Here is a 24,306-nt window from a genome sequence, read left to right as displayed (position 1 = left end):
CAGAGGAGTGTGACCTAGCGGATGAATCAGGGTGTACCCGCCCCTATCCCAGGGACATCCTGGCTATGTGAGCATGCAGCCAGAGCCAGTGCTTGCCCTGGTGCCTTCAGCTAGCCACTGATGGGCTATCTGCCCAGCCTCTGCCAGGACATCCAGGTACCGGGCAAGCTTGGGCTCGGCCCTGACTCTGGGAATGGGTGGGAATGGGGTGAGATCTCCCATAGCCTGGCCAGGCCTGAGGGGGGGTGGCTAGCAGCAAGGACAGTGCCATGGCAGACCCACGATTTCTGGGCTGTCCAGCAGCATCCATGCTATGTCTGACCCCACACACTCGTCCCCTGCTCCACTCCAGAGCTGTGGCGGTAGCCATAGCTGGGCTGTCCGGGCCACAGGAGGAGGCACGCACTGCCCAGTGCCATCCTACCAGGCTCGTCAGAAGCCATCGGCGGCCCTGTGAGTGTTAGGCTTACACGGGCCCCACATGCCTCGGCGTGTGACTTCTTCAAACTGGCCATCTCATCCCAGAAGGGCAGGGGCAGGTCCAGCAAGGGCTGCCTTCACACCCACAGGCCCGGCTTCACAGGTGCCTACAGTGCCGCGGCACATACAGCAGCCGCGGGGCGCAAGGCAGGTTTGGGCACCCTTAACTGTGGTGCCCCTCTGAGCCACAGGACCATGTCACTTGTTGCCCAGGCACCAGCACGGCCTGCAGCATGGCATCCTCCACCCCCACAGTGCCACCTGCGCCCTACTGCCTGGTCAGCGGCCACAGGCAGCTCCTGTGGGCACGTTCAGTCTTTCTGTCTGGGCACAGTCCCCTCCTCATGGGTCCTTCCAGACTGTCACAGCCAGGCGGGGGGGTGGGAATTTGCAAGCCCCAACTGTATCCTCGGGGCAAGCTGCCCCCAACAGCCAGTTCCTTCAGCAGCCGCCTGCTCTGCCCTACCCAGCAGCTGCTCCGTCGGCGGGCACCCCCGAGAGCAGGTGCCTCGGCCCAGGCTCCTGTCCCCACGGCAGACGAGGGCTGTGGGATGACCATGGCTGAGGCGGGATGGCCGGGAGTCCAGGGCGCCATGCCTGCAGCCCGCAGGAGTTGGCAGATTCTCCCTGGGGGCCAGAGGCTCACCTGCTGTTGACACAGCATCTGGGAGCACACCCCACCCGGACGCACGGCAGGGGGACCCACCCGCCCCGAACAGACAGACCCCACCTGCCTGGGTGCCAGGGCCTGTGTCCCCTGCCCCGACTGCCAGTGGAGCACCCGCAGTCACATGCCTGCAGTCACCCGTCCCAGCCGAGTTCAGGATGCCACAAGGGCAGAACCTGGAGTCACAGAAACTTCTGGACTCCATGGGTAGCTTCCTTGCAAGGCAAACTGGCCATACTCTACAGGCCCAGCTGGGTCTGGGGTCTCCAAAGACCCCCACCATGTGGCCCCTCCCAGAGCAGCCCTCGGTGTGCAGGCATACCCTCAAGCAGGTGCTCCATCCACTGGGGTTCAAAGCCACTGGGGAGCCAGGCGCCTGGCTGGGCGGGTTCATGCTCTCAGGTGCATGGCACACTTGCCTAGCCTGTACTTGGGTGGCACTGTGCACAGACCAAACCCAGGGTCCACATGTCCCTGCTGGCTGCCCAGGCAGGGGCCAGCAGCCCTGGGGACATCTGTGGCTACCAGCCTTGCCCGTACTCCGCCCTGGCGTCCCAGGTGCCCCTCAGGGATCCGCACGCAGGAGGACCGAGGAATCCCAAGATCCCAGCTTCCACATGGGCACTGGGTCCCGGGGATGCTCTTGCTTTGTGCCCACAGGCGGAAGGAGTGCTCCTAAGCACGAGACAGGCGAGGGGCACCCGTAAGCGGCCATGACGAGGGCACGTATGTGTGCGGGACACTGCTCTCCACAGACATCTGAGACAGCGGGGCCACCCGGCACCCTGTTTTGCACCCATGCCCCCCTCTGGTGTTCGCTGCAGGGAAGCAGGACTGGCCTGCAGGAGACGTAGCGCAAACACACCGAGCTCTCGGCAGCTGCCCCCAGAGGAGCCGTGTGGGGAGCTGCGGCCGCAGGAGCACCCTGGCTTAAATGAGGAAAACGTGTCCCATAAAAGAGCCGCTTGAACAATGCGGGGTTTATGGGCTGGTGATGTCCTGACGGGTTTATTTTTCCTGCACAGGAAGGCGCCGGGGCTCCCGTGCATCGCGGCTTCCGCCCCCTTCAGCTTCCTCCAGGCGAGTTCCCCAGGTGCCCCCAGCACCAAGCTCAGAGCTGGCGGCAGGAACGCAGTCTGGGGGTTGGGGGCAGGCAGGGCCAGAGTGGGGAGTCCATGCCTTGCAGGGAACGAGGCCCGAGCTTGGCGGCTGGAGAGCTCAGCGTCCTGCCCAGGCCTCCATCCGCAGGGCGGGGCCTGGGCACACCCGGAGGGTGGAGGTGACCTGGAACCCTAAGCTGCCCCATGGGGGAAGGCAGGGAGATGCCAGGGTCAGCAGCATCAGCGGCTGCCTGGCCCCACCCTGGTGAGCACTTGCCTGCGCTCCACCCCACTGCCTGGTCCAGAGCCAGCAGACAGGTGTCAACAGTGACTGTGGCTTCCAGACAGGGCCGCTCCAGGCTTTGTTCCCACTGGCAGGAAGCAACGCCCCCAGGAAAAGTCGGGGGGGAGCTCTGAGCTGGTTTCCCTCCCCACCCGCAGTCACCCGCAAAGGGGCGACACGCAAGGACAAGCGAGGCATGTGGGCCCCGATTTCTGTGTCAGCTCCCTAATGGGAAGCAGCTGGGACTCCCTGCCCTGCCCGTGGGAGGTGATTCCATCGCTGAACAAGAACCCCCCCTCCGACCTGCCCTGTGGGCCCCAGAGCCACTGCAGCTGCCACGAGGCGGGGGGACATCCAGGTTCCTGCTGGATGTGAGAGCAGAAAACCCCAGCGCGGCCAGCTCCCAGCTCGGCCAGGCAGGCACAGAAGTAGTGTGGCGCCATGGGCGGGGGGCGGACACCCAGAAATCCCCTCTGAGCACGGTTCAGCCACCGCAGGGGCTGCACCCCAGCCCCATGTGCACATGCGCGCCTGCCTCCTGGGCAAATGGATTTGTCAATAACCAGGACTTGTTGTCCAAAGGCATCCCAAGGTTGTTTAAAAAAACAAGAAGGAACGCGGCCCGATGGCGGCCCACAAGGCCGAGGGACAACTTGCGGAAACAGCGGCTGCAGTGGGACCGACCCGCTGGTGTGGGCAGCGGCCACGGCCTACCAGCCTGAGATTCAGCTGCAAGCAGAAATCATGGCCGGCCCAAAGGTCCTCCTGGATCTGAAACCCTCTCCCACAAGCCCGAGACACGAATTTCCTCATTTGGGGTTGGATCGCCTGCCAAGCACCCGGAAGGACCCTGGGCTGACCCCAATGTGGGCAGGGAGTGGCCGGACCGGGGTGAAGCCCAGGGTGTGTGCCCACGTCTGCCCGGGCCCCCGCGGGAGCATCTGCTGCGCCCTAGCCCCTCCTCTGCTAGGCCCAGCACAGCTCCCAGCTGCCGGGGCCTTGAGTGGGGACTGGCCAGTGCCGGATGTGCAAGGCACGCAAGGAAGCCTCGGTTGGTCACCCTTAGTCATGAGGAAGGGCCCAGACACACGTGCGATCTGCCCCTGGCAGAGCCCGACACGCATCCAGACCCACTGCTGACAACCGACACACACGTGCGGATGTCCCACTGAGCCCCAACATACGTGCACACCCGCCTCTGGCAGGCTCTCCCCACGTGTATTTCCACCCGTGGCAGGCCCCACTTGAACTCCACGCCCACCAGCGCTGGCCGTGGCCCTGCTCACTTCCCTTCCCGTTTTTCACTTTTGTTCAAGGTGAGTGTGGCCGTGTCAGGGCGGCAGAGCCCCGCCCCTTGCCGGCTCCCGCTAGCAACCCCAGAGGCCTCTGGCTCTCCCGACACCTTACGGTACTTGCTAGAAGGTGAACGTCACAGAAAGAGAGGAAGAGAAGGCATGCGCAGACGCCGACTCGCAACATCGCCACACTCAGGGTCACAGGCAGGGGAGGGGAGTGCCTGGGCCTCGCGGCCAGCAGGTGCCTGCCTGCCAGGCAACACTGCCGGCCACGAGCAGCCTTCCTTGCGCAGCAGGCCCTTGGCCATTCACAGCCACCTCAGGCCACAGGGCCAAAGCTGGCGACCCAGCATGGCCAGGCGGCCCTCGCTCAGCTGTGACGGTCTGTGCAAGGACCCCTCCAGCCCCTTGCCCTGCCCCCAAGGGCCAGCCTCTCGGGGACTACAAGACACAGCAGCCACGAGGTCACCCAAGCGGGCCTGGGGTCCCACCTGCTGGACCACCCAGAGGAGAAGGGGGCCCAGGGAGGAGACGCCTGCTCAGCCATCACCCCAGGACACCAACCTTCAAGCCGGGCCCCGGGGGGCCTTGCCCGTGCTCACACTACATGAGGCTAAGAGGATGTGCCAGGCCCATGGCCCAAACAGGAGTTGGTGTCGGGAACAGATGGTACAGCCTCCCGTGACGGAGCCAAGCACACCAGGGTGGCGCACAGTGTGGAGGGAGCATGGGCCAGCACCACAGCCAGGCTTGCCTGGGCCCCACTGGCACCACCCACTGAACCACCAACCCCAGCCAGGTCCCGGAGAGGTGTCCATGACCCAGAGTGGGCACAGAAGGTTCTATCGTGAGAAGGAGAAGCCCTGGGTGCTGGACACCAGGACCAAAGCTCAAGGGAACGGCACCCCGACAGCCAGGAGCTTGCTTCCCCCACGCCACCCCCTGGTAGCCCACCCTCGACCACAGGCGTTGGGGGAGCACACCTCCCCGGACACCAAGCAGACAGGAGCCCCGGGTCCTGGCGCAAGCAGTGCTGACACACGGGCTCAGGTGTCCCGCGACGGCGGGCTTGCACAGGGCCCCTAGAAACCAACGGCCTGATGGTTGCACGGGCTCCGCCCAGCCTGGTCCCTGGCCCTGGGCATTCCATGCCTCCCAGGGGGCAATAGCCCTACAGAGGACCCACACACACACACTCCGCGCCCTTGGCCCCACCGGCTCTGGGTCAGCCGGAATCCTCTTACTGGGTCCCTGGGTTCAGATCAAATGTCCCTTTGAAAGGGCCAGAGGCGGCCCCCGTGTGCTAGCTCGGGGTCTGTCTGACACCAGATCCCGGGGGCTCCAGCCGTTTCTGCCCCAGCTGGGGGGAGGGGAAGGGACAAGGCTGCCAGGACCATGGTCCCCATGAGAAGAGGCAGAAGGGAAGACGACGTGCTTACACTCAGCGCTGCCCCTACCCCCTCCTCTGACCCTACGCACAGCCGACGGGGCTGCGGGGACCCAGAGACGTGTCTGTGGCCACTGGATCGGTCCCAGGGTCTGGATATGGGCCACACTGTCACGTGCATCAGCAACATACGTGTGTGTGATGGCGGGGCATGGCCGTGTTGACATGTGTGTGTGCAACACTGCTTCCACATGCAAGCCTGCACAGACCAGTGACAGACAAGGCTGCGGCCCCCTGACATCAGGGACACCTTAGGGGGAGGGGAATCTGATATACTCACTGGCATAACGAGGAGACGCACCCTGCTCGCACCCCATGTCCTGGGACAAAGCTGACTAGAGACCCGGCCTGGGCAGCCCAGAGCCCTCCCCAGGCCACTCTCTGTGGCTGGAAGGACAGCAGTTAGATGCCCTCCGCAGTGACAGGCTAACTGCAGCCCTGCCGCTCTATTCAGAATATTGGAGAAGACAAATTCCCCCTGTGGAGGAGTCTGCCCAGGTGCGAAGGGGCTCAGCAACCGCACCGAGCCGAGGACAGAGCCCAGCGTTCACACCAACGAGACCCTGCCCAACCCCTCCAACACGGAGCTGCCCACAGCCCCAGGGGCTGCCCCAGCAGAGCAAAGCGGGGGCCACTGTGAGGCCGTGCCCAGCCAGGAAGCGTGACCCTATCACTGTGCCCTGGTCTCACCAAGCTGTCCGGGTGCAGCCGTGCAGAGCCCAGGTCCAGTCCAGTCCTGCTAGCCACACACGTACATTCATGGCTGTCTCTGCTCAGGGAAGGTTCCAGAACCCCACCAAGCTGCTAACAACAACCACTGTTATCCCCAAAGACCAAGAACATGACAACAGTGACCAGGGTCTCGTCCCAGATATGCTGGCCTCACTGCCTGCCAGCCCCATCCGCCACCACACTCCCGGCCAAGCCTGAACCTCACCAGCATCATTCAAAGACCCTCCGGGGGTCTGGACACCTGTCCAGCAGAGAAGGTGGCCGTGGCGCTCGCCCCTCGGGCACCTGCACCAGCTCTGCCACACACAGCCTCCAGCCGCCCCACGCTGGGCACAGCTGTGGCTGGGGTCGGAGGCAGACGCACACGCACAAGGCGCAGGGAGGCAGCAGAGAGCGGACCAGGGCAGGCCTGGCAGTGGAGAGCAGTGGCGTCCAGCCCTGCAGGCCATCAGCTCAGCGTCCCCAGGGCAATGCACACCTGCCCTCTGGATCCCTGGCGTGAGAATCACGGAAGTGAGGGTCAGCAGTCAACTCAAGTCCGTGGGGCCCCTTGAGGCCCCATAGGGCCGGGGTGGGTGTGTTTAAGAATGGGGGTCCTAAGGCGCAGGGCCAGTAGGGAATGGTCCCAGAGTGCTCCCCGAGTCTTCCCGTCTCCTCCTGGTGAGGAGGGAGCCTGGCCCCTAGGCGTCCCTCCCATGTGCCCAGGGCCAGGCTTTTCCCAGCTCTGGCACAGAAACAGCTGCATCGTCTAAGCTTCCAGGAGGCTCGGGTACCCCCCAACCCCAGGCGGGCGGAGCCCTGGCCTTGCTCACCCCACCCCGCTCGATCTCAGGGGCCCAGGGTTGACGCACGAAAGAGTGATGGGAGCCGGTGGCATGGGCTTCTCACCCTCCCTGGCCACTGGCCTACCCCTGCCCGGCTTTGAACGCAGGTCTGTCGGGACCTGGAGGCAACCTAAAACCGCGTAAGGGGAGAACCGGGCAGCGGCCGAGAAGGACCGGCTGGAGTTGCGGCCTGGGCCCAGGTGGGGATGCCCAGAGGGGCCTCCGCAAGTCGCAGCGGTAATTAACAGAGCAGATTCGATAACAGACAGCAGCTTTTAGCCGCTTTATCTAACCTTTGCAAGGTAAGATTAACACCTTCCACCGAGAGGATGCAGGAGCCCAGGGGCCTGCACTTGGCAATTCTCAGTCCCGGCCTGAAACCAGAGAGGCCCTCGTGGCCGCGCCTGCGCCCCGCTCCCACCCCTCCACTTTCCACTTCTCCAAGCTTTGGTTCCCAGGGACACACAGTGAAGGCGAAGCAGCCTGGTGGCCCCAGCACACACGTCTGGCACATGCACACACCTGCACATTCCCACACACGCACACTGCACACACACACAGGAAGCCACCCAGGAGTGTGCATACACACACACACAGTGCTTCCCTGGGAAGCACCACACACATGCCGCCCTCTGACAGACAGTGGTGCCCAGGGCCTGCAGAGCCCAGGCTGTCTCTTGCTACCACACACTTGTGTTGTGCAGGGGACAACGGCAGCCGCTCAGGGGCAGGCCTCTGGCCTCCTCAGGCGGGCAGGACCCAGCGGCACTTCCTCACAATCACATCCAATCACCCCCAGCAGACGACAGTTCTGCCTCCGGGAGCCATCGCTCCAGCCAGCCCAGAGGAGTCCGTCGCTGGTGCATCCAAGGCCAGCTGGACTGAGGGCGAGAGACGGCTCGGGTCTGGGGGCCGGTGAAGCCCCCGCCCCGTGGCACCATTTGTATTCCGTCAGCCGCTGGCTGGTGTGCGGCCCGGCTGGGAACTGAATGGCCTATTCACAAAGGTGCTCGCACGGCCTGCGGTTGCAACTTAATATTTTCACACACAGACACATCATTATCTCGCAACCCGACACTCGCAGCATCGTTCTGCGATTTTTCAAGAGGGCCTAATTTTTCTCAGCGAGAACCCCGGGGCCCCGATTACCCAGCAGCCCTGCGCCCTCTTTGTGCCTTGGCGGGGCTGCGGATGTACACACGAGTGGACACACATGGCCATGACCATCCCCCGCACTGGGCACTCGTGGCTCTTCCGGTGCGTTAGCAGGCCAGCAAGGGGCTGGGCCGGCCACCGTGGCCACTGTGAGCTGAGGGCACGGGGCCCCACGATGACACTGCCGAATGGTGCTTGGCAGGGGAGCGGCACTGTTCCCGGGGAACCAAGACAAGCTCACTCAGCTCCAGGTGCACCCCTGCACACGCGTGCGCTGTTGCCGACTACGCGTGTCAGCCGGTGGACGGGTCTGGGAGGGGTCATTTTCCACCCACTTACTCCCTGCCTCCAGGGCCCAGCCTGGTTGGCAAGGGGTTCGGGAACGTGCCCACCATCCAGGGCATCGGGAATCAGAGCTTTCCAGCGAGCCGTATCCTGGGGAAAAGCAGGTGGCATCGGGCAGGCAGGAGTTGCTCTCGCTGTGCCACAGGCTTCCCTCCAAAAGGAATCCTAATGCCAGCCTGTACCCCACCCCCAGGGAAGCCCTTCCCCCGAAGCAAACACAGCCCACCACCGCCGCCATCCTGGGCCCTCCTTGGCTGCTGGTGCGGGCAGGGAGGAGGCAGGGGAGGGAAGACAAGCCTGACGGCCCAGGGCTCCCACAGACAGCTGGCCTGTGCGTCCTCTGCCACGTTCAGGCCCCTCCGCTGAGCACAGCAGCTCTGCCACGTCCCTCACTGTCCTCACCATCACAGCTCGCTGGCCAGGCACAGCAGGCAGTAGTTCAGGTCCATCCATGCCTGGCACCGTTTACCCACTCCTGCCCGTGGCCAGGAGACTGAACCGCATCCCAAGAAAGAGTGCTCACTCGACGCTGCCCAACTCGGCCCAGGAAACAGGTCCCGTTGGAAGCCCGCGGCGGTCTCTCTGGGTCAGGCCAGTTCCAGGGAGCAGGGCTGCCGAGGGCCGGGGCCCAGGCCAGGTCCGACCTGTTCTGCTTGCAAGTGCCGTGTCCAGCAGGCATCCGCTGAAGCCTTCCTGCCTCTCCCGAGGCCACACCCAGCACGGCTGGCTAGGGGTACCTTGTGTCCCACCAAGGCCTCAGACCCACCCCTGTCTTCTCCTGGGCACTCCACACCCCGGGAGCACCTGAAGTTATGGGATCCCCAGCCTCTCCCCAGGGCCCCCAGCTCTGGGACCCGGCCGTGAAACAAACCCAAGGCCTGGAACGCCACAGGGATGGGGGGAGAGGGGCTGGCAGCGCCCACAGCAGCTCCATGGGGACAGAGCAGGGTCAGCCTAGGAGGCCGCAGCAGCTCCCTGCGCTTGTGCCGCTGGTGGTGAAGTCACAGACAGAGCCAACGGGGGGGGGGGGGGGGTCGCACGTGTGTGTGTGTGTGTGTGTGTGTGTGTGTGTTGTCTCAGGACCAAGCCCAGTGCCGGCAAGCTACACAGCTCCTTCACTGGAACCCAGGAGAGACACGTTGTGGGGTACAGCTTCCCCATCAGCTCCACGGCATCAGCCTTTCCTGTGTGCACCTGCTGGCCTGACCCCACAGGAGCGAGCTGGACCACTGATACCACCAAGCAGAGTCAGACCCAGGCACCTCTGCCTCATGGCCCGGGAACTCCCAGCTCCCAGCAGGAGCCCCTGCAGGCGCCACATCAGTCCATCCAGACCTTCTGTGCAGCAGGAACACGCCTCACCCTTCTCCTTCCCTTCCCAAGAACCCTCCGCCCCAGCCACCTTCACCTGCATTGCAGGGGTGGGGCCTGGGGGCAGCTGGAGCTGTGAGAAGGCCGGGCCACGCCCCCAGGCGCTGGGGAGCCGCTCCCTTCCCCCCTCCCTGGCCTGGACTCCAGTTCGCTAGGAGGCTGCAGCTTGGCTGTTCTGTGCAAAGTAGGGAAGTAGACAAAGCCACTGGTTCTCAACTCACAGCTCCCTTGTGGGGAGTGGAAAAGCCAAGCTGTGGCCTGAGATCTCTCCTGGCACTGCAGGTGGGCAGGCAGGCCCTAGGGTCGGAGAGCTCACCCCGAAAACGTCTCTCTGCACCCTGCAGCTGAAACTCACTACGGAAATGTGGCACTAGGAAAGGCATTTGTGTCGAAAGAAGACAACTGATCTGCCCAAGTTCATCCCTGGGGACCACTGAGGAGACGCCCCCAAGCCTGGCAAACCCTCCCTGCGGCAGCAGCCCTGGTCCCTGGCCTCTGCCAGGGGACCTGAGCCTCTCCTGACCGTGCCCAGCCTCCCCCAGCACACTCCGCCCTGAGCCCTGACCTTGGCTCCCCGGTGGGTGACTCGAAGAGGAGCACAACCAGCGAGCCCCAGGTCGAGGGTGTCAGGCTCAGACGCAGCTGGGACCTTGTACAAACACAGGCACGCATGCAGGCACACACGGTCAGACAGCCCTGCACACACGTGGGAACACATGCTCACCCACATGTACTCTCAGCCCCACACGTGCACAAACGTGTGCACGCATGCTCACAGGCATATACACTGCCACACATGGCCATACACTCACACATGGTACAAACACTCGCACGGGCTCACACACAACCACACACACACTCCACACTCTCACGGGCTCTCGCACGACCACACACAGACACACACACCCACGCACGGCAGTATGGGCCGTACCCCTAGTGGAAGGCAGCGCAGGGCCGGCCATGGCCATCTCCTACACAGTTGACACGTGGCCAAGGCCCCGGCTTTCTCCCTCCCCAGAGCAGAGCCAGGGCTGCCCCCCGGGCCTCGCCCACACAGTCCCACCTGTACGGAGTGGGTGCCTTGGCCTTGGGGAGCCCACAGTCCGAGGAGGACTTCAGAGGCCTTGACGCCTTGCTCCCCAGGTCACCTCAGGCTGGTGGCAGGTCAGAGCGGAGAGAGGTCCCCCTTCGCACAGGGTCTGCTCCCACGCAGCCTCCAGCTTGGGGCTGCGGACGGCACACCCACCAGCATGTGGCACGCGCACAGGGCAGCGCCCGATCGGACGCGAGGTCCACCAGGACGGAGCCCTGCTCTAGGACGATTATAAATGATTTTAACAGTGCATTTGCAAAGGGTTATAAAAACAGCCATAATATATTTTTTTCCTTAGATTCTAGAATTACCAGTGTGACAGCTAATGCAATAATGATTTGTTTCAAATGCCAGTGTTTAAGCTGCATAAAGCTGATTTTATACATTTTTCCAGTAGGACGCATTGTAGTTAATGAAATTAAACACACCAATCGCATTTGTCCCCAGGGGACGAGGAACTGAACACACCACTGGTTTATTTTTTTATTAAAATAAATTGCAGCCGGCAAGATGGACTAATTGCATACAGAATTGAAAAAGAAACATTCCATTGATATAATTAAGCCAATTTTCATGGACAGAAATAGTATAGTGGATATAAAACAAGCAAAGCCCTCAGCAGAGTCCCACTTCCCTCCTTTTTTGCACCAAACGTTAACTATTAAACAAGTGTGCCCCTTGGAGCAGCGACACTCCCATCTCCAGGCCCGGCATTGTTCTCAGTACACGAGGGGCCTGTCCCAGCCTCCGGCCACTGCCGGGCTGCCAGGCCAGGGACTGGGACAGCGGGGCACTCAGGCTCCGAAAGACACCACGGGCCCAGGCACGGGCAGTGGCCACTAGAGCCCCCCAGCTTGGATGCTCACAACTCGTTCCGGACCAGACCTGAAGGCAGCTGCCATCTCCTGCCAGCGTCCACCTCCTGCCAGCGTCCGTAGCTGGGGCCCAGCAGCTGCCCCATCCTTACCTGAGCAGAGGCAGGCAGCGGCCAGCCCAGCCCAGCCCAGCCCTGGGGTATCCTGAGCAGCAACAGCTGGGAGCATTCGGTGTCCTCCTAGCTTTGCGAGGAGGCTGATGCTTCTAGCCTAAACATCAAAGCAGGACAAACCGAGCTTGCCCCAGCAGAGGGCAGGGGGCCCTCCACCCAGTTCCCACCCTCCTCTGCTGTGCGGTCCAGCCAATCAGTCCCCCTCTCTGTGCTTGCCCGCGATGTCTCACCGTGCAAGCTGGGTGCCTGCATGCTTCCCGGGGTCAGGTCAGCTGGAGTCGCGCCCACCAAGTGGACTCAAAGGAGTGTCTCTGCAGAAGCCCTGAAGAGTCCCCAGGCGCCCGGTGCAACGGGACCCTGGCCTCGCCCTGTTCGGTCCTCCCTCCCCTTGCTGCCCCGCACCGCGCCCAGGCAGGCGCAGTCCTGCACTGCGTCTCTCGAAGCCAGATCTGTGAAGGGACTGGGGGACAGGGGATGGAGCCTGGGTGCAGAGGACGGTCCGCGCAGCCCTGCTCCGTGCTAGAAACCGGAGTCCAACACAGGGACCCCGGCGGAGGAGGACGCCAGGAGGACCCTGCTCTGGCTACAATAACATAGCAGCGGCCACACCCGCGGGACCCAAAGCCGGCAGGGCCACAACTGGGAGTCACTTGGGGGGACGTGGGGAGCAGGAAGTGCTCCAACCCCTGACCCCGTGCTGTCCCGTCCACAGTCCACAGCCCGCGCCGCGCTGCAACGAGAAACGCTCGGAGGCTGTCCCGCGTCCTCCCGCGCCAGTGAGGGAGACTAGTTACAAGGGCTTGATTCAAAACCCAATAAATCGTATTTAACGCCATTTGAAATTTTGAAACGAAATTGTTGAAAAGATTTTTAATCCTGGATAATTTTTGTTGAAACTCCAATTATGTTTCGCAGCAATTACCGGCCCAGCCCCCCAAGGGTCCCTAATTGCCTCCTAATTGAATAAAACAGGGGGCTAATGGCGCCCACCACCGCCCAGCCAGTTCTCGCCTCCCCGGCTGCCCCTGGGGCCCGGGGCTCAGGGGGGAGCCTGGCCGCCTTCACACCACTTTTCTACCTAGCTGGAGGAGGCAGTGCCCTGCCCACAGTGCCGCCCAGGAGGGGGGCTCCAGCGTTGGGCGGCTGGGCTGGCACCTGCCCCTTGCCACAGGGCCCCAAGAGGCGCCCTAGGTGAGCGGCAGGTTATTGGGGACCCCAGGAGACAGCCATGTCCTCCCTGCGGAAATCTGCTCAGCTCCCTCCCCCAGGCCTTGGTGAGCCAGGACTCGGGAACCAGGCCTGGTGGGGGGTGACAGAGGTAGGGCTGGCTCAGCCGGGCACCCAGCCCTGGAAGCCAGCTCTGTGCCCCACCCCTGCAGCACCAACTCTGCCTTTTCGTCCGAAGCGGGGCCAGGACGCCCGACTCCTGCCGGCACCAGCACTGGGTCAGGTGGGCTCTGCCCGGGCCCTGGGGAGCACAGCAGGGGAGGAGGACAAAGGCAGCACCCCCACCCTGTCCTCTGCCCCTGCAGGCTGCAGGAGCCAGGCCTCCTCCTGTGGGCGGTGAGAGGGAAGCCGGTTGCCAACTTGCACATGCCTTTTGCACTCAGCACAGGGGGACACACGGGGTCCCCCACTCCCGCAGCAGCAGTGGCTCCAGCCTCCCTGCCTGGGGCATCACTGGCCCAACCGGGGGTCCTGCCCTGATGGGGACACGTCAGCTGTGCTGCCAGGAAGAAGGGGGTGGCCACCTGCCCACCTGGCTCCCAGCAGTGGCAGCCACGGGACACCCGCTGAGATGGGCACTTAGCTTCTAAATGCGTGTCCAGCACTTCACCAGTTGGAATAAGCATGTGCCTCGGCCCTCATCTGCACCCCCTCATCGCACCCTACTCCCCAGAATCAGGGCAAAGGGCCCTGGGGGCAGCGCTCCCTGGCCTGGCCGCCTGGCCACTGAGAACCCAACTAGAGCCCCATGAGGGGAAGGGAGCCTTGAAATGACCTTGACCGAAAAGGAACAAAACAGCCCCAGAAATGACAGCCCTGGATGCTCCCTCGGGGAGGCCTCCCCGAGCTGTGTCAAAGGCAGGCCAGACCCTGCTGGGGCCCGGGCAGCACGGGCAGCGCGGCTCCCTGCCCCATGGCCTCGGACCTCAGACCCAGGTGACACGGTCGGGTCCCTGTTATGGGGAAACCAGAAGACTGAGATTCGGGAGACTCCTCGGCGGGTCCTGAGCCTGCTACGGCCACCGGCTGGGGACAGGCGCCCTGAGCCTGCAGAGAGGCGGCCGGCTCGCCAGAGCGTGGGTGCTCAGTGTCCAGGCCTAGCAGCGAGCAGCCCGGCTGGAGGCGGAGGGAGCTCGCGCCGCACCTCCCGGCCTGGTCACGGGACCCTGCCAGGTACCCACTGCTGTGGGAAGCAGAGCCACCTCCCAAGCCGCCTTCCTCACCTGGCAGAGACAGCACAGGCCAGGCCGCCCGGGGCCGGGCCTCGGGGAGGTGTGCCGGCTGAGCCCAGCGCTCCGAGCCGGGGCTCTCGCTTGCAGCGAAGGCGGAGAGCGCGCGGCCGGCTGCGGTGCCCCTTCCGCTCCAGCTGCGGGCCCTGCTGCTGCGAGGGCTGGACCATCGATGCAGGCCAGCCGGACACGCACAACCCCAACTTCCACGTGAACACACACCCCGCACACGGTCCAAGCGTCGCGGCAGACACACCGTGCCTACCCAGCCCCTCGACTCCACCACGGAACGCCGCCGTCCGGGTTCGCCCAAGAGGGGTCAGAGGTCACAGGACTCCAGGGAGACCCAGGCCAAAAGAAGAGCGGTGCCTTGCGGGGCAGCCCGGCGGCCGGCGGGGCCCGTGGACGCCCGGTGGGCTGCGGGGGGCTGCTTTTCCTTGACGGGCCCAGCGCGCGGCCTACGGCGGCGGGGCCGGTCGCAGCCGAGAAAGCGTCTTCACAGACCGCGGCGAGTCCCGCGCCCCCGGGCTCCCGCCGCAGCCCCTGTCCACTGCAAGGTCGGGCCGGCTAGGGCCCGGCGGCGGCGCTGGGCGTCCCCAGCCGCAGCCTTCCCCGGGTGGGCGGGCGGCCTGCGGAGGAGGGGGCCGCCGGAGCAGAAGGCGCCGATCCCGCTCCGCGCGGCGCTCGGCGCTTCGCTGCAGCCGGGCCGCGGCCGAGCTTCGGGAGCCGCGCTCGCCGCCTGTGCCCACCTGCCCGCGCCGGCGGCCGCCAGGGCCGCACACCTCCAGCCCTGCACGGGCCGCGGGCCTCTGGCGGCCGGGACGCGGGGGGCGCGGGGGGCGCGGGGCGGCTCAGCAGGCGCGGCGGCGGCGACACCCGGCCAGCGCGGCCAGTCCCGGCCGGCGGAGGGCCCGGGGCGCGGGGCCCCGGCCCGAGACGGAGCGAAAGAGAAAGTAAGAGCCGGGGCCGGGCGCTGTCGCCCGGGCAGCTGCGTCCTGGCCGCGCCTCGAGGCTGTCCCGCGCGAGCCGACGGGACGGAAGGCGGGACGGAAGGCGGCCGAGCGGGGACCCTCCCCGCGGCCGGAGGCACCGGCGCCCGGGCGGCCCGCGCCCACGCCGGGGGCGCAGCGCTCGGGAGGAGACCCGGGGCGGCCGCGGTGGTCGCGCTCGCCTCCCCTGGCCTGGCGCCCGCAGAGCCGGTGGGCGCCGGCCCGCGACCCCTCCTCCGCCCCCTCCCCGGTCGGGGTCTCCCTCCTCTGCGCCCGGCTGGCGGATGCCAAAGGCGGTGCTCTAGCGCCCACTATTTCAAAAGCCCGGAATATGATTTGACCAGCACTGAGCGCGGCTCGGAGAGAGAGAGCGCGAGAGCGAGAGCGAGGAGGGAAAAGTTGCTCTCCCCTTTCGTCAACTTTTCGCTAACTTTCGCTTTTCGCTCCCCTCCACCCCCGGCCCTCCCCCTCGGCCCCCCTCCCACCGCGCGCCTCGGGTTCCCGGGCCCGAGCGCCTGACGCGGGGGGGAGGGGGTGCGGCTGGGGGAGGGGGTTCGGCGGGGAGGGGGCCGGCGGCTTCGGGGGAGCGCGCGGCCCCGGGCGCCCCGAGCCTCCGCGCCGAGCCCGGCCGCCCCGGAGCGCGGGAGGCGGAGCAGCCCCCGGGCCCCGACGCGCACCCCTGGCCCTGGGCGCCCGGCCCCGCGGCCGGCCCGGCGGCGCGGCGCGGCCGAGCGCGGGCACTTACTTTTGGCTAGCTTCCTCGCCCGCGCCTTGGAGCGCATGGTGCCGGCGCGCGGAATCTCTCTCCTCCTCCTCGAGTCCAGGAGCGGCTACACACTATCTTCATCTCTCCAGTATTGTCAGTTTGGACACCTTCGCACATGCGCACAGAGCACTCAATCTGACACCCCTCGCCGGGGCCAAAAAAACTTTGCAATGTATTCATCATCTTCTTCGTCGCGCCGCCGCCGCCGCCGCCGCCGCCTCGGCGCGGGAGTGGGGGGCTCTCCGCGGCCGGCCCGGTCCGCGCCTCACTTACCGCTGCCCCCGCCCCCCTCCCGCGCGGCTCGGGCTGGCCCTTTAAGAGCGCAGCCCGTGCTGGGCGCTCCCGCTCGGGGCCCGCACCCCGGACCCTTTAAAAGGACCCGGGCGGCCCGGCGGCGGCGAGGTGCCCAGGCCCCCGCGGTGCCCGGCGTCGCGTCGCGCCCGCCCCAGCGGGGCCCGAGGGTGTGCGGGGGGGCGGCGGCCGGCCGCACCGTGTCATCCGCCCTCCCTGGGCCTCGGGGCCAACGCGCCCAGGGTTGGGACGCGGGTCCGGGCCGCTGTCGCCCCGTTTCACGGCACTTGGCTGCCAGTCGCACGCTCCGCGCTCCCCGTCGCCCCTCCAGAGCTCGGCCCGCCGCCCCCGCCCCCGGCCCGCCGAACCCGGCTACTCCGAAGCCCCTCCGGGCCCCACCGGCCGCGCCCCCGGCCCCCCACCCCGCGGCGGGCGGCGGCTCCCGAACAACAGCCGGGGCGCCGCCAGCTCCGCGCCGCGGGCCTGCCCTCGGACCCGCCGCCCGCCCGGGGGCCGCCGCGGGGCCGCGGCGCGGAGGGCAGCGCGCTCGGCGGCCAGGGCGGCCGGGGGGCCCTAGCGGACCGCACTTCTCCGCCCCGGGGGCGGGCCCGCGCGCTCCCTGCCTCCGCGCCCCACTCGGCCGCGGCGGAGGCCCCCAGGTGAGTACCTGGGTGCGCGGGCGCCCGAGCTGGGCCACCTGCGGGGCCGGCGCGACGCTGCTGCCCGGCCCAGGTGTGCGGCCGGCGGAGGCCGGTGAGCGCGCAGGTGGAGGAGCGCGGGCGGGAGCCGAGCCGGCGCCACTCCTGCCGCCCTCTCGGGTCTGCCGGCCTGGGCGAGGCCAGCAGAGGGGCCGGCCCGGGCCCCAGCCCCGGGCCAGGGGCCTGGGGGGGCGAGAACCGATGCTGGGATGTGAGAACGAATTGGAAGCCAGGTCCTGCCCAGCAGTGGGAGCCTGGAGGGCTGCGGCTTCGCAGGGGTCAGGCCACGCGAGAGTCTCTGCCGCCCCAGCGCGGGTTCTCGGCCCGTTCGCCCTCGGTTAGGCCAGGAAAGCAGTAGCCGCTCCTCCTCGGAGACCCGCACTCGTCATCCGCCCCTGTGCGGTCAGCGAGCAAAGCCAGCGCGGCCCCCGAAGAAGCCCCCCGCCCTCGCAGTCCTGCCAGAGGCACCGATGGCGCGGGCGCGGGGCCCAAACCCCGCAGATTAGCGGCCCTAGGAGCGGCGCCCGAGCCCGTGCGGGGAGGGCCTGGCCTCTGCAGTTCTCCGCAGGCGTGCCAACCCCAGCGTGCCCCTCAGGGCTGCCCGGCTACCGCCCCTACCAGCCGCACGCAGGTAAGTGTCTCTCCGGAGGTGGGGACCCCCTGACTGACCCCACACCCGGGCTCCTGAATGTGCCCACGGCGGCCTGGCTACTGGTCGCAGAAGACTCAAGGTCATGCCCACAGAACTCTGGGTTCCAGCGCCTGGCTCCTGCCTGGAGCCTGCCCTGCGGTGCCCCTGCAGTGTCCCCGCGCCCTCACCTCCAGCCTGGCCCTGGCCCCCTCCTCCTCTCCGCAAGCTGCTAACAGGCCCCAGCCCCCTGCGCTCTCCCTCCACCCTGAGGCTGCAGCTTTGCTGGGGCCTGGGAACAAGACCCTTGCCAGTTCTGGGGTTGTGGGAGTACCCCTTGACTCTGGCCTTTTTGGGGAGGAGGACCCAGATCAGAGCTGACCAGGGACAGCAGCCCAGGGCTCTGGGTGCGGAGGGTGCCCTCTTGCTAGTCTTCCCACTACCTGCTGTGGCAGGCGGTCCCCAAGGCCATGGCCCTGGCCCAGCCAGGCCCTGCCCCCGCGTGGCCGGACTTAGAAGCGGAGAGCAGGGCGCCTGGGCAGCCCTTGGGAGAGCAGCCATGGCCACTCCTGCCGCGGGGACCGTGGGCTTGTGTCTTTCCCCCCAGGGAACTTTGAGGCTGAGGGGACAAGAACAGCAAGGTGGGGGCGTGGAGGAAGAGGGGCGGATCACAGTCTCCAGACTGATTTGCGCTCTGGGCCCCTGGGCTGGCGCTGGGCCTCGGGGACCTTGGATGGGAGGACTGGAGTGGAGCCCGCCCCTCCCTCGGTGACCTGTGCAGCGAGATTGGGGCTGGGGGACTTGTAGCTCCCTTCAGATGGGTTCCCTGCCAGGCTGCACGTGCAGAGTCCGTCACAGGGAGGCCCCTCAGACCAACTGGGTGGCCTCCCTGAGGCAGCCTCACAGGGGACAAGGCACACAGACTGCCCCAGGCCCTCGGGGACCACTCTCAGTGGGTCCCCTCTGTTGACCAGGAGCGTTCCCCTGGGCAGGGCAGGCGGGGCTTTGGAGCTGGCCCCAGCGGCCCTGCTGCCACGACCTGGCCTGCCCGGGTGTTCCCTCTCTCCCTGGCCATGAACCTGGGCAGGACCTCTGCTGTTTCCCTCGGCTCCCGGCAGGGTTAAGTCCAGGTAGCAGATGTCAGCCCTCCCTGCAGGGTTTAGAGGCCCCAGTCCACCCCAGTGCGTGGGCCACTGCACCTCACCCGCTGCTGCTCTGTCCATAGTGGGAGCAGAAGCCGTGGACCAAGGAGAAAAGGGCTGTGGGGTGCCGCGTGCCCTGAGGATGGGCAGGGCGGCCTGCTTGGTTTCCCAACCGCCAGGGGCTCTGGGGACTTGAAGCCAGATCCTCCCACAGTCTAGAGTGGAGTGGATGTGGGTTAAGGAGACCCAAAAGGCACTTCCTGTCGGAATGGCCCGGATGGGGCTTCCTCGGGCTCCACGTTGGGTGGGCGTGGGGAACCCAGCGCCTCCTGCGTCCTGCGCCTGGGAAGCCTGGCCATGCCCCTGCCGCTCCCAGCCGGGCGGTGGCGACTCCCTGCGGGGACACCCGTTCCAGTTCTGCAGGAGTCCCCGAGCTGGGCTCAGGCGTCCCACCCGTGTGAGCCGCAGACGCTGCGGGCTGCAGGCGGGCGCCCGCCGAGGGAGCCTTCCGGAGCGACTGGAGGCCCGGAGGTCCCGCCAGGTGAGCGCCCTCGCCGCCGCGCCCTCGCCCTGGGCGAGCGTTCCTCCGGAAGCCACAGCCGGAAAGCTTTTGTTTTGCTTTGTTTTGTTTTTGTTTTGAAGAGACTGACACCTTGGGCCTGATGGACAAGCAAGGCCTGAAGGACTTCGGGGGGGCCTGGACGTCGCCGCCGCGCTTGGCCTTCCGTGCCCGGGGTCTGCGGGCAGGCGGCGGCGGCGGAAGCCTCCCGCCTCCGCCGCGATCGCTAGCAGCCAGCGGGATCGGCTTCCCACGCGTTCTCCGCCCGGCCCCCGCAGCCCTGCAAATCCCACCAACGAATCCCGGCGTCGGGTTCACGGCGCCTCTGCGGAGCAGCCACCGCGCTCACCCCACGCCGGACCGCCGTGGAACTGCGGGGTCCCCACCCACCGTCCAGCACCCCGAGGCCGCGTACCCGCACACGCGGAGGCGGGGGCAGCTTCGTTCCCCGGGGCGGCCACGGAGCTGCTCGCGAACGAAGTGCCGCGGGAGCAACGCATGGACGCGGCCCTGGCAAACGCAGCCACCGCTGCCGTTCAGCCTGTGTGTGCGGGCAGGGGCTGGCCGCAACGAAAGCCGCAGCCGCGCTGCGTGCCGCGCCCCGGAATCGCTGGGTGTCGCGCGCCCTCCGCATCCTCAAATGCCCACCGCGCTGACGCGGGGTCCCCGCTAGCCTTTGCTGCAGTTTTCGCCTTCTTTTGGCTGCGGCTCGGTCGCAGTCCCCGCAGGTGGAGCGCAGCGCTGCGGGGCTTCCCCGCGTGCGCACGCGGCCTGGGGACCCCTTGTGCGCTCACCAGGCGGGCCCCGTCTTCACTTCGCCCTCCTGGAACCTCGCGGCCTCGAAGTCCGGCTTGGGCAAAGGCGGGCACACTCCTGCGAGCTGGCTTTAGGATCCCTGGTGCGGGCAGCACCGGAAGGAGAGGCGCAAGCCAACCTTCCAGGTCCAAGAGGCTTACGGCGGTGCCTCTACGGCCCTCTGGCCCTCCAGCTGGAGCAGAGGGCTCTGGACCTGCCGGGTCATGACCGCACGCAGCAGGGTGGCTGGATGGCGCGGGACGTCCTGGGGTTCCGGGGTTGGGGGCACCTGGAACTGACACAGGGCATTAGGATGCGCGACAGGGCGGCGGCTCCCATCCCCTAGCGGGTCGCCTTCCCCTCCAGCGACCCCTGGACCTGGCCCTTCCTAGCTGCTCCTTAGGCTTGGCAGGGAGAAGCCCCGCCCCTTCCCCCTTGACCTCTGCCCTTTTGCACTTCCTGCCTTAGGTCTGCGGGGCTCTGAGCTGCAGCCCTGGGCACAGCGGACCCCGGCTGGGCTGGGCAGGTGGGACAGCATCCTGATGGGGATCTTGCACTCAGAGGCAGGCGGTGCCCTGTGGCCTGAGGCCTGGGACCCAGCATCTGTCTGCTGCCCCTGGTGCGTCCGCGGGAAAACTCCTCTTCTGGAGTTTTCCAAGGCTCAGGGAATGAATGAGTGGATGTGAGCGAATGAATGATGGCCGAGTGAAGTGTGTCCGCGCCGCATTCAGGTAGTTTTCAGCCACCTGGCTGGCATGGGGGAGGGGGACAGGGTGCTGATGAGGAGGCAGGCACCTGGAGACCCCCAGCAGGCAGGGCCCCTACACTCCCAGGGCCTGAAGAAGAAAGCGGGGTGCCCAGGGGAGTGGCTGCAATGGGAAGAGGCCGTGGGGTGCCGGCCAGAGCATTGCCTGCTGTACGGAGACCGCCCCCCCCCCCCCCCAAGGAGCTGCCACAGCCATGTGAAGGCCACCAGACCCGCAGCAGGGACCTGGAGGCACAGAGCAGGGCCTGGGGCGGGGGGGGGGGAGACCTCCCTTGCCAGCAGCCCCTCGCCCGGGGATGCAGCCTGTGCAGAATCCCCTCGGGGGGTCTCTGGCTGGAACCCCTTCCTGGGTTTCATGGGGGCAAAGTGAGGGCGTGGGCGAGTGGGGTCTGGGTGTCCTGGGAAGGCCTCCAGGGCTGGGCTGCTGCCCTCGGGGGCCAGGGGAGTTCCCTGCCCTGCCCGCCCACTACTGCTCAGCACCGTCTAATCCCTTGTTTGAATGCATCACTGGAAACACATGCCAGCTGCAAGTCACTCCACTGAAGACGTGAGCTGGGAGATGCCACTGCGATGTGGGTCCTGGCTGTGTCATGAAACGTGTGTGTTCACCATGGAGCACAGGTCCTGGGGCTGGATTACTGGCAACATGTGTCTGTCATGGATGTGGCACAGACATACGTGTTCATCATGGAACATGTCGAATCATGACATGAAGACAGGCATGTCGGGCGAGGGTACACAGAGCCCGCGCACCTGGGGCGTGAATGAGCCGGCTCTCCATTGAAAGGTCTGTGGTTCTAGAACTGGGACAGCGCACAGTAATCCTGGCCAGGGATGGTGAGGGGGGCCCAGCGCTCTCCCACAGGACACCTTCCTCCCTCCCTCCCTCCCTCCATCCCTCCCTCCCTCCCCCTCCCTCCCTCCCCCCACCTTCACAGCTGGAGCTGCACCTCCCAACATGGAGAAGCTCTGAGCTGTACAAGGCCGGACAAACCACTGTGCCTGGCCTGTCCTCCAGCCCCTCTCTGACCTCTGCGTGGCGCCACACATTGGCAAGACCCTCAAGAACCTCACAGGGTCAGCCAGGCAGGGCTGGCTCAGGAACTCGGAGAGGGTTTGGAGGACACCTCCCCAAGGGCGGTGTGCACGTGTCCCAGGTGGGGCGTGCAGGTGGCAGCAAGACATGGCTTGGTCATACGTGTAGCATGAACTGGCCATGAAGAGGGGTTAGATGAAGGACAAACCTCGGAAACGCCTGTTCTGACTGTGGGACCTGAGAGGCACATGCGCACTGCGACAGGTGCGTGACCCCCGGAGGCACAGAGGAGGTCAGTGGAGGCTAGGCGAGGGTGTGAGGTCAGTGGCCGCAGGACAGCAGTGGCCAGGGCTGCCTGGCCGCCGTGGCAGGGTGACTGGCGCAGGACTGTCCCACACGGTGAGTGTTCCCATGGAAGCTCTGCTCCCGTCTCTAAAGTGCCTGTGGGGTTTTTTAAATGAGCACGTAGGAAGTAGGCGTTATGACATGGGGACTCTAGCTGCTGGCTGCCACTCCAGCATCCCGTGTGAGCACAGTGTGAGTCCTGGCTGCTCCACTTCCCATCCCGCTCCCTCCTAGCGCACCCGGGAAAGCGGCAGAGAACGGTCCCAGTGCTTGGGCCCCTGCGCCCACGTGGGGGACTTGGAAGAAGCTCCTGACTTCATCCTGGCCCAGCCCTGGCTGTTGGAGCCATTTGGAGAGTGAACCAGTGAATGTAACATCTCTCTCTCTCTCAACCTCACTTTCCTTCTTTCTGTGACTGTGTCCTTCAAATAAATATTTGAAAAATAAAGTGACATGCAGAGAACTGAGTTGCTAAAACACCTTTTACAAAGCGCTGGCACTCCCACAGGAGCCGGTGCTCTGAAGCAGGGTGGCCGCGTCCTCCTCGGAGTTGGCCTCGGGAACGCAGACCCCACGAGGCTAGGTCCCTGTTACCCAGCACGCCCCACAGGAGCCTCAGCAGGTGAGCCTGGCTCCTCGCTGGGCCCCCCCCGCCAGGCCTGGGCTTCCGCAGGGGGGATGAATCAGCAGGTGGGACTCTGTGTCCCTATCTCTGCCCCTCAGGAAGGGGGAGGGAACTGCCATGGGGGGTGACAGGCATGTGACCCCTCTCTGAGCTGCCCCTCCTTCGACCTGCCCAAACCACCTCCCGCCGCCGCCCAGGTGTTCTGGTGAGGATGCCCTCCACACATGGGTCCCCAGGGGTGAGGAAGCTGTAGTCTGGGTGACCTTCCGGCCGCTCGTGAAGACTGAAATAGGGTCCACGCCTGCCTGGAGCATCACTGGGCCACGAGAGGGTAGGCAGCATGGGCACCTGCTACGGAGCGTGATGCCGAGTGGGGGAAGCAGTCACACACACACCACACATGCCACGCACCGCATGATGCTGCCTATGGTAAGCAGGCAGCTGGGCCAAGCTGCAGAGCCAGGGTGTGACCGGACAGCTGCCCACTGTGGGCATCATGGGTGACAGTGTGAGGTTCTCACTCACCTGAGTGATGCACACAGTGGCATGTCAGGGCCGCGGCAGGGACATAGCGGACGGCGGCCACCCCACCGAGTAGCAACAGGCCTCTGCCCTGCTCACCCAGGGAGCAGCGTGGCCGAGGGAACAGGCCTGGCCATATCCCCAAGGCAAAGGTGGCCACTGCAGCTGATACAGCGGCAGGACGAGCAGAGCAGAAGGACCATGCCAGGCGAATCCGGGCTGCAGGTGCCTCCAGCTGGCCTCAGGTGGGGCCAAGGGCCTGGATCACCTGAGTGGGCCCAGGGATGGCCACTTCCTCCTCAGATGTGGCAACACAGCAATGTCCTGGTGGAGTGGTGTGGACAGATGCTCCTGGCCCTGTTGGCTTCGAGATGGACGTATCCACAGGCCAAGCAGGGTGATGGTCAGAAGCTGGGGCTCGAGAGGCCGGGGCTGGAGGAGACCACCTCTTCCAGGAAGCCCTCCATGCAGCCCAGTGTGAAGTGGATGGCACAGCCAGAGGGTCCATGCAGTGTCCTGCTCCACTCAGAAGACAGGGCCAAAAGTGCAGGCTGTGTGGTCAGCGGAGATCGTGTGGAGAGGGCCCTGGCACCCAGAGCCAAGCCTCTCTGGAGGTGGGGTTGGTGGGGTGACACCCAACATTGAGGCTCTGTGGGTGAGACCACTGCCTTCGATGCCAGAAGATTGGCAGGTTCGCGTCCTGGCCACTCAGCCTCACTCAGGCTCCCCACTGTCCACCCGAGAGGGCAGTGGAGGGCGGCCCAGGTGCCGGAGCCCTGGCCACCCACGGGGAAGCTGGAGGGAGTTTACAGCTCCTGGCTGCAGTCGGGCCCAGCCCAGCCAATGCACGGAGTTCTCGGAGTGAACCAGTGAGTGGGTGATCTCCCTATCTCTCTCTCTCCCATCTC

At 66.0% G+C, this 24,306-nt stretch overlaps 2 protein-coding genes across 4 annotated transcripts in view; both read right to left on the bottom strand.

Moving 5' to 3' along the window:
- The window catches only part of PRDM16 (PR/SET domain 16), a 199,469-nt gene extending 183,077 nt beyond the window's left edge, over positions 1–16,392 (bottom strand). For all 3 annotated transcript variants that reach the window (XM_058674429.1, XM_058674432.1, XM_058674435.1), the window contains exon 1: positions 15,971–16,392. In XM_058674429.1, coding sequence (XP_058530412.1) covers positions 15,971–16,007 — 37 coding nt within the window. In that variant the 5' untranslated portion in view covers positions 16,008–16,392. The remainder of the gene's footprint in view (positions 1–15,970) is intronic.
- Positions 16,393–19,723: 3,331 nt separating this feature from the next.
- The window catches only part of PRXL2B (peroxiredoxin like 2B), a 144,423-nt gene continuing 139,840 nt past the window's right edge, over positions 19,724–24,306 (bottom strand). The window contains exon 8 of the mRNA XM_058674419.1: positions 19,724–19,736. The gene's annotated coding sequence lies outside the window, so the exon portion shown is untranslated. The remainder of the gene's footprint in view (positions 19,737–24,306) is intronic.

This window comes from Ochotona princeps, chromosome 2 (assembly GCF_030435755.1).
Source record: "Ochotona princeps isolate mOchPri1 chromosome 2, mOchPri1.hap1, whole genome shotgun sequence".
NCBI lineage: Eukaryota > Metazoa > Chordata > Mammalia > Lagomorpha > Ochotonidae > Ochotona > Ochotona princeps.
This window is presented reverse-complemented; position numbering and strand designations above follow the sequence as displayed.